This window comes from Myotis brandtii, unplaced genomic scaffold, assembly GCF_000412655.1.
Source record: "Myotis brandtii unplaced genomic scaffold, ASM41265v1 scaffold220, whole genome shotgun sequence".
Lineage (NCBI taxonomy): Eukaryota > Metazoa > Chordata > Mammalia > Chiroptera > Vespertilionidae > Myotis > Myotis brandtii.
The window spans coordinates 852,514-862,369 of NW_005358250.1; the positions used below are offsets into that span (position 1 = coordinate 852,514).

Consider the following 9,856-nt stretch of genomic DNA (forward strand, 5'->3'; position numbering starts at 1 on the left):
TTGTAACAGTGACAGTGTAGGATGGTGATGGTGGGGTAGGATGGTGATGGTGGTGGCAGGGATGGATGGTGGTGACAACAGTGGTGACTGTGCTGTCGGTGATGTGACAACACTGACCAGGCTGACGAGGTGGTGGTAGTGGTGTGCTGCAGTGTAATGATGCTGAGACGGTGGGCGATGGTGTCAGTGACAGTGCTGAGGGTGAGACAGGGCTGGTGCTGGCTGTGATATCTCTGAGGTGCTGGTGACAGTGATGCTGGAGATGTGATGACTTTGGTTAAGCTCTGCCATCTGCTCAAAGAACACAGCGATGGGGATGGGGAGGGCGGGAGGAGAATGGCACAAGGCCAGTTCCAAAGCCCGTGCTCTGCTGCTTCTGAGGCTTCATTCACTGGTTTCAGGCACCGCACACTGCCTGGCACAGAAGGTGCCCCATAAGCGTTTGCTAAGTTACCGGTGACCATGGAGCTGGCAGAGCTATTTGGCTCCAGGCCTGGTGCCTCAGGGAGGCGTGAACTTGCAGCCCCCACCCATCAAGGAGGAGCGGCCCAGCCACTCGGGGCAGGAACTCACCCATGTGGAGGCGCAGGGCGCGGGGCTTCTGCCGAGAAGCTTGTGAGGTAGAGGCGCGGGCCTGTAGAGAGCCCACGGGGCCAGCCCCGAGCTTGGGCCGCACTCAGCCGCTGAGGGGCTGTCCGGCCCAGCCAAGGCCTTCCCTGGCAGCACTGACCGTGGTGGTGACTCGGCCTGGCCTGGTGACCGGCTCCTGGTGGGCGAGTCTCTGGGGGGGCCTGGGTCTTTGGCACCCTCTTGTTCGGGGGGCAGATGCACTCGGGGGGGCAGTTCCCTTCCCAGGGGGCGGAGGGTGAGAGGAGACAGCTCCAGTCTTGGAGACCCACAAGGGAGAGGGCCGATCTGGGAGCCGGGCAGGCGCAGGGCCGAGGCCTGTGGCTCTCGGGCCGGTGAATGTCGCTGGGGAGAGTCGCTTTTGGTTAGTGGGTGTTTGTGGGCAAGTGGTGAGCGGCTGCCTGCTTCCTTGCTGGGGGACCATGGCCTTCTCGGGGACGAGGCCTTGGAGCTCAGGGCTGAGCTGGTGTCCTTCTCCACGGGGCCCGGAAGGGCTGGCCCCAGCCGAGGGAGGCACAGGATGCTTTGGCTGGACCTGGAGCAACTGCCTGCTTCCGAGACTGAGCTGCCCCACGTGGTCTGGTTGCCAGAGGTGGCATCTGGGGGCTGCGAGCCCCGAATGGGTGAGGAGTCTGCTGGCAGCGTGGCCGGCGGGCAGGGCAGGGGTGCCTCCGGGGATGGTCCTGACGGCTCATCCTGGCTCTCGTCCTCATCCTCATCCTCGTCTTCATCCAGGTCTGAGTCTGAGTCTGAGTCCTCCAGGTCTGAAAACTGGTGCTCCGCCACAGCCTCCGAGCCCTCTCGCCCTTCCGAGTCCTGGAGCGGGTCGTCACTGGTTCCTGCGGGTGAACACAGGAGACCCGGTCACAGCTGCTCACAGCTGGGCCTCTCTGGGCCCCAGTGTCCTCATCAGAAAACTGAGCCTGATAGTCATGGCAATGGCATAAGATCACTGAGAGGATGAGGACTTGACAAACACGGGCACACTTTGTAAATAATCAATGGACGAAATTACCTCGTATCTACCTTGTGCCAGGTCCAGTTCTAAGGGCTTCATGTGCATTAATTCATTCAGTTCCTAATAATCCCGTGAGGTCAGCACTGTGCTCATCTTCATGTTACAGATGAGGAAACCGAGGGAAGGGAGATTAAGTAACTTGCCCAAGTGAGGTACATAGTAGGGCTGGGGCTGAACCACAGCAAATGCGACAGCCCTCTTTTTGTTGTTTTGATTTCTTCATTAGTATTTCAGTGCTGGCTCCACTATGAGCAAGTTAAGTCACCTTGCCGTGCCTCAGTCTCCCCTTTTGTCAAATGAGTGTGATAGTCTCACCTCACGGGGTTTCTTCTTATTTATTTATTTATGTTTTTATTGATTTCAGAGAGGAAGGGAGAGGGAGAAAGAGATAGAAACATCAATGATGAGAATCATTGATGGACTGCCTCCTGCACACCCCCTACTGGGGATCAAGCCTGCAACCCCGGCGTATGCCCTTGACTGGAACCGAACCTGGGATCCCTCAGTCCGCAGGCAGATGCTCTCTCCGCTGACCCAAACCAACTAGGGCACCTCACAGAGTTTGATAGTAAATGCACCACCTAACACACAGTGAGGACTCAAATAATTATGGTCCCTCTTAATACAGTTAAGAAGAAATCGATGATTCTGGGACACACCAGCCATGCTGCCCAGTCCAGCAGCATGGAGCCCAACATGGAACCACTTAAATTTTTAAGGGGGGGGGGGACAATTCGAGAATGAATTATTAATAGTGAAAATTTTGCATTTCTTATGGTTCTAGGGGCCTCATATACAGTGTATAAATATATATTGTGACATATTTATGCATATCAATTCTCTATTATATGTTTTGAAATTTTATTTGCTATTTTTTCATATCACTTCATATTATTATTATTATTTTTATTTTTAACAATTTCATAGTGATTTCTTCCTCAGTACTTCAATTGTCCTTTTGTTCTTTTGTTTTTCTCTTTCATGGATGCCATGTTCTTTGGAAGCTTGACTAGACCAAGTTAATGGCCTTTTAGGTTTCCTCCACATGAATAGGAGTTCCCTTTTTGACTAAAAAGAATTATATGTCACAGAGCGGGCATCAGGATTTTAGAGATGCTTAGGAGGGACATGGCCAAAAAAAGGCTGGGAACCACTGGTCTAAACACACTCCTGCCACCATGGCTGGGCTGCTGCTGGAGGTGCAATGCCATTGGGCAGGTGCAGGCCCAGCCTGGGGGGTGGGGGTGGTGGTTGGCTAAATTGGCCTCGGGCTGCAGAGCAGGGCCCCATTCTAGCAGCTCCTGTCCAGAGGACCTGCTATCCTTGCACAAACCTGAGCTGCTCCCAGAGGGGGGCGCGGGGGAAAGTGGAGCTCTGAAACATCAGCCTCCTGGTCTGACTTCTGGCAGGGCAGCCCCAACCAGCTGAGTCACCTCTAACATGACACAGTCTCTGGGCATCTCTGACATGGGCAGCGATCAGGACTCTAGGGAGAGCTCCACTAACATCTGGCCCAGCTGGCAGGCTCCTGAGGGTTTGGGTCCTGCTCACCCATCTCCAGGCTCATCGCCAGTCCCACTACCTCACTCAGACATACCAGCACCCATTCCACTACGGACCAAGAGAACTGGACACACAAGCTGACCCAGGCCACCGGTGCAGCCAGGCTTCTGAACCCTGCCATGCCTAGACGCCCAGGGGCCAGAAGGCACAGCATTCATGCTTCCAAATAGCTAATACACAGCAATAAGATGCACGAAATGGAAGACAGTGGCATCCAGGAAGATGTAGGTGAAAGACCAGGGGTTGGGGTTGGGGCTGGCAGGTGAAGGGAGGGCCCAGGAGTCCTGGCAGCTGGGAGCTGATGATGAGAGAAGGGAAGGGACCTGGATATAGAAGGGAAGGGGTGTGGAAGGGAGCAGGGATATGGAAGGGAGCAGGGATGTGGAAGGGAGAGGCTGTGAAGGGAACAGGGATGTGGAAGGGAGGGGCTGTGAAAGGAGCAGGGATATGGAAGGGAGCAGGGATGTGGAAGAGAGCAGGGATGTGGAAGGGAGGAGCTGTGAAGGGAGCAGGGATGTGGAAGGGAGGAGCTGTGGAAGGAAGCAGAGATGTGGAAGTGAGGAGCTGTGAAGGGAGCAAGGATATGGAAGGGAGTGAGGTGCAAAATATCCTTTGAAGTTTTGCCCCAGGCCAATCTTTAGTGGAGGCAGGCTTCAGACCCAGAAGTTCCTGGGCAGGGCCTCCCCCTCATTTACATATGGGGAAATACAGGCCTAGAGGGGGGCAAGAGGGGCTTCCCAGGATCACCCAAGGGGTAGTGGCCAAGTCAGCACTAAGGTTTATGACTCGTGCATTATTATACTGCCAGTTCAAAAATGATTTTATGCATCGAGTAGCAGCAAATGGTCTGGGTTTGAATCTCAGCTCCCCCTCTTCCTTGCTGTGTGATGTTGGATCATTCACTTTCTCTCTGTGTTCAGTTTCCTCATCTGTAAAGTGGGGGTAAGAATAATTAAAGCCACCACATGACGCTTACAACACATAGTAAGTTCCTAATAAATCTTAGCGATTATCTCAGGTAGCCAGGATCAGCAGCCAGCCAGCACTGCGAGCACCTCCCAGCTGAGGTCAGAGGGAGTCAGGACAGGGTCCTCTGATCCCCAGCAGGGAAGCTCCTCAGACCCTCTCTAAGCAAGAGGAGGCTGGTGGCCTGCCCTGGACAGCTGTTGCAGGGTGATGGAAGCCAAGGGTCCTCTGCCCAGGGCAGGGCTCGGCAGGCCCGCACATCTGGGCTCCTGCAGGGCTCTATGGCATGCTCCTATCCTGGGGGCCCACTCCTAGCGCCCCTCAGGGAGCTACGGGTCACTGCTGGGATCACCGCCAAGGCTTCGCAGAGGAGACGGAATGAAGTGCGCTCACGGGCTTTGGCCACGCGGTGGCGCTGGTGCTCAACCTCCTCGCCACCAGGGGCGGAGCTGCGGCGCGGGCCCAGCCACCGGGAGGCAGTGGTTCCTGGGTGTGCTGATCGCCACTCAGCGTCTAACAGACATGCTCCTCCCAGAATCTTCCTCATCTTGGGAAGTAGCAACTCCATCCTTCCAGTGTCTTAGGTTACAAACCTCGGACTCACCCTTGGCTCCTTTTTCCCCAAATCCCCCACACCTCTCACCTCCAACGTGTTAGCAAAATCTGTTGACTCTACCTGCACAATGCACGCGGAATCGACCACCTCTCCCCACCTCCACCCAGCCCACCCTGTCCCAGCCCACGTGTGCTCAGCCGCGCCCCCTACCAGCCGTCCCCTGCACACAGCCAGTCACAGAGGACATCACTTCCTCACCTCACCCGATAGCCAAGTCTGTCCCTTGACCTTCACTACCCCAGCTCTTTCTGACCTCAACACCCCCAACGCTGGTCCTCAGGGGCTCTGCACCTGCTGATCCCTTTGCAGGGAGAGCCCTTGCCAGAGCCCACATGGCTTCACACCAGCCTAACAGAGAGGCTCCCTCCCCACACTTCCCAGACCCTCACTTAACAGTTTTTGCTTCATACTCATTGGTCCTGCCCAACACACATGTTCCTTGCCAGCTCCCCTCCTTCTTCAAGAATGCAAGCGTGTGAGGACAGGAACTATGCTCTATTCACTGCAGAACCTCCAGCACCTAGAAGAGGGCCCGGAACAGGGCTGGTGCTCGGATATTATTTCCGTTAGGAATGCATTGATTTCATCCTCAGATAAGGTGGGCACAGCCATCCTTTTGGCCTCACTGGGAAAATGAGGTTGGGAGAGAGGCAGGGCCCAGCCCAGGGTCCTGCGGTTGACTCCCGGTGTAGTGCCAGTCATAACCTCTTGATTCCCACCCAGGGAGGGCTCAGGCTCCCACCCAGCCCATCAGGCATTGGGTTGGTGTAGAGCCAACATTTATTTGTGACCTTGGGCATGCCTTTTACCTGTCTGAGCTTCCCTTTCCTCAACTTAAAATGGGCCACACGAGTTTCCACCACTAGTCACGAGGACTCAGTGAGACAACTGTAAATGGCCTGATGTACATTCTTGGTAAATAATGATAACCCCATTCCTCGTTTTGGGGGAACAGCCCTAAGTTCATTGCATTCTATTCAATAAAGATATATTTCACTCAAAAGAAAATATGATCTAATGCATTTGTAAAACTGCAAACACATCCCCAAATCAGAAAAACAAAAGCAACAAAAGCAGAAACACACACACACACACACACACAGCCTGTCCACCTGCCGAAGCCCCTGTGGCCTCCTCCTTGGATGCTGAGGCTGGGCAGTGTCCCGCCCGACCCACTGCCTTAGATTCACCTTCTCCTCTGCCATGTCTCCTCAGAAACTGGTTCTGATACGATGCCTCTTGCTGAGGAAGGACTACAACCGGATGTGGAGCTGGCATGTGGGATGGGAGGGGAGTGACAGGTCTGGCTTTGGGCTCTCTTGAAGACTCCAGCTCTAAAAGGCCCAGGGTCCAGTCCCCTGTCCACAGTGTGTAGGTGTGAGTGTGGGCATCAGTGTGTAGGAGAGCGTACCTCATAGTGGCAAGGTGAGGATTTGCTAGGATACTTTGCTGATATAATGGTGTATGTTTAGGACAGATCTGACATGCAGTGGGTGCTGTCAATGTTGACTGGGATTACTCATTGTATTAATTTACTCAACACACATTCACTGAGCACCCTCAAGCGCAAGACACTCCCCTTGAGTGGTAGACTGTAACGCACAATAGTTATAGCTGCACAGCACGGACTCTCAGTGTATGGGAGGGAGGCAGTTATTCTGTGAATTTAACCTGTCTCCCAATAGTTGGGAAAATTGGAAGAGAGGGAGGGGAGGCAGAGGAGGGGGTCAGAAAAAAGGAGGACAGAAAGGAAGGGGATGGGGATGGTGAGGGGGACAGGAAGAGGAGCAGGCAGAGGAGGAGGAGGGGGAGATGGAGAGGAGGGAAAGGCAAGTTGGCAATTTGTTACCTTCTTCGGCTTCCAGCTCCTCCAGCACCCCCGTCTCTTGGCACTTTTTGCTGTGGGCCTTCGACTTCATGTGCTTAGTCAGATTCCCTGGAAAGGAACGAGAACAGACTGAGGCTTGGTGGAGGGCAGGGGCCAGGGCAGGCCCAGGGCACGCAGAGGCAGCCCCTGGCTGGCAGGCCATGGCTCACAGACCGGCTGTGACCCTGCCAGCTTCAGGGGCTGGGCAGGGGCCTGTACTCAAGCTGGAAGTGCAGCCACAGCCACCCTTCAAGGCAGCACACAGGAACTGGGGTGTGGGGTGGGCTGTGAGGGGGCACAGGGTATAATGAGAAAGTGAGATGCTGGTTAAGAAAAACAAACAAAAAAGAAATTAAAAGACATCTCGTGCCTAGGCTTTTCCTGCTTTTGATTGGACTCCGGGCCCAGGAGCTGGTGACACTCATCAAGCAGGTTGTTGGCTTGGCCATCTCCCATGCTGGGTGGCAGCAGGGCTCCCGCGCACCAACACGGTGGATTGGGTACGAGGATGCCCTTCCAGGTGAGGAGACTTCTAGGGCAGCCCCCAGGGAGCCACGAGGCTGGGGCCCAAGCCCTGGCTTCCTTAGAGAGGTAATGTCCTGGGCCTCAGTTTCCTCAGGTCACTGTGCGTGCAGTGGAGGAAAGGCTGGGCAAAGGCCCTGCCCACTCTATGCGCATGGAGTCCTCAGGGGTGGCTAACTCTGCCCCAAGTGGTCAGTTCAGCCCCACAACTGATGAGCAGGGGCAGCTGCTCTGTGAAATCAAGACAAAGGTAGGACACCTTCAACCGCCCCCCCCACCCCCCCACACGTGTGCTCAGCACTTCGCAGGCCCTAGAGCTCGGCGGCAGGAGTGCTCTGTGAAGGAGAGGCAGGGCACCGCCAACCTGCCCAACAGGCTGCAGGCCAGATGCCTCACAATGTTCCTTTGGGCCCAGAAGCTACCTCCAAAGGTGACATGCTCATCGCTGCTCTGTGGATTGCTACATTTCCATATGGTCCTTCATGCTATATACCATACATTCCCTGAGTTAGGTGCTCTGTCTCACTGATCTTAACAATTGGTAAGTCTGATGGATGAATGGAAGAAAGAAGAATGGATATTTAACAGATAAGTCTGATGGATGAATAGAAGAAAAAAGAATGGATATTTAACAGATACATAAGGGAGACTGGTGGATGGATGGATAGATAAGAGGAAATAGAGGAAAGGAAGGACCAGCAGAGATGGACAGATGGATGGGACACTGGATGATGAGATAAGCAGATGGACAGATAGATGGGGGATAAAATATTAGATGAAAAATATAAATGAGAGAGTAGCTAGAAAGTGGGTCAATAAACAGATGGGAGGATGGAGAACTGGATAGGAGGATAGACATGAATGAATGGGTGAATGGATGCATGCACATTTACACGCATGGGAGGCCAGACAGGCAGGAGGATAAAGAAATGTATGGAAGGATGGACTGGTGGGAGGACAAATGTGAGAAGGGGAGGGACATATAGAATGAGAAAACCAGTGGGGAGATGTAGATAGGAAGGCAAACTATTATATGTGAGGATGGGAGAAATGGATAAATGGGAGGGTAGACGATGGATGGGTAGGTGAACCAAAGGGTGGTTCTTAATCACACTGAGAATTTTAAGGAGCCTTTAGGGTTTTGCTGGGAGGGTAATGGGAACCTCAAGCTGGGATTTCTTGAAGTGTGGAGGTCAAGGGTAACAGGGATGGAAGAGAAGCTGTGTCTTTTCTTTCCTCCCCTTAGTCGTAGTTCATGACTGCCTTTCTCACCTCCAATTTTCCTCTTATAACCGGGCAGAAACCTAGGTCCTTTACTGCTAACCAAAGTGGGAGCAGAGTCATCGCTTCCAGAGAATCCTGAGGCCAAAGTGTTCCCAACGGCCCCTACCCAGCATCAGGGGCCCCGCCCTCACTGTCGTGAGTGGGCAAACCCTGAATGGGACGTCAGGGGTGGTAAAGGCAGCAGGGGTCTTCCATGGGCCAGAGACACAAACTGTCTCCTGAGGTTCTGGGACCACCCCGCCCCCATCTCCCCAGCCGCCCAGCCCCTGACTTCCCCAGATCACAGAGGACCTTGGACGTTGCCCGTTCTGGCTATGATGTCATTTGTTGTACATGTTCCGCCTGGAAGGTCTGGGTCTCTTTTCAACCAAGTGAGATGCCGAGCACACAATGGTGCACAACAGCCACGTGTGGGAAATGCTCTTTCATCACAGAAGCAAAGTCTTGGAAGGAACCTCACAGACCATGCAATCCAACCCCCACCGGGCCCAGGTTCCTGCTTGTGCCCTCGCTCTGCATCTCAGTGCTGATGACACCGTTGACTGTCTCCGCCACTGGGATGCCACGGGAGGGCTCCTGCCAACCAGCACAGTGAACCAGCCGGCAAGGCCACGCTGCCAGTTGGCGCAGAGCCCTGTCTAGACCCGCGTCTCAGGACTCCAGGGCCTTGCCTCTCCACGTGGCTGAATGGAGCCAGGGTGGTCTAGGAGCTTGGCAGCCTTGGGTTTGCGTTTGGGCTCTGCCACTTGCTGGCTGTGTGCTCCTGGGCAAGTTTATAACCTTCTGCGCCTCAGTTTCTGCAACTCTAAAGTAATACCCACCTCTCAGGCCGCTGGTCAGCTGCTGAGAGAGCAGGTAGAGTGGCAGCAGAGAGTGCCTGGCAGAGGGCAGACACCTACCACATGGGACCTTCTTCCTTCCCATCCCTTGTGCCATCCCAGCCCAAGACAATCACTGCTATTGAGCACCAGGGGACTCCACCATGTGCCACTCTGGGCGTGGAGGAGAGAGATGCTGAGATGATGCTGGTGATGCAGATGGCTTTGCCCTTGTCTGGGCTCAGAGGCTCTTAGGAGAAGGTACCACACAGCCCCAGGCGTTGCTTTTCCCCTCCCCTGCCCTGGAGCCTGCAGGGAGGAGGCAGGGCTTCCAGGCGACCGTGCCTGGGTAGGCTGTGTGGGTGGTAGGAGCGAATCTGGATGGGCAGCCCCGAGTGCTACCAGCGCCTCCCTGACTGCCCCTCCTGGCCTTTATCCTCTGTGAGCTGCGGAGGTGCACCCAACGGCTGCAGGCGTCTTTTTAAGCCTGGGCTTCATTCCTCTGTCCATGGGCAGAGCCGTGGATGCCATGCAGAGTCCTCAGCTTCTCCGAGTCATCCCAGCCACCCGCCCCC

General features: G+C 54.7%; 1 protein-coding gene across 1 annotated transcript in view; it reads right to left on the bottom strand.

Moving 5' to 3' along the window:
* Positions 1–9,856, bottom strand: part of HIVEP3 (human immunodeficiency virus type I enhancer binding protein 3) — a 54,370-nt gene that overhangs the window by 2,573 nt on the left and 41,941 nt on the right. The window contains exons 4-5 of the mRNA XM_005866098.2: positions 6,640–6,726; positions 574–1,466 (exon numbers count right to left, since the gene is read on the bottom strand). Coding sequence (XP_005866160.1) covers positions 574–1,466; positions 6,640–6,726 — 980 coding nt within the window. The remainder of the gene's footprint in view (positions 1–573; positions 1,467–6,639; positions 6,727–9,856) is intronic.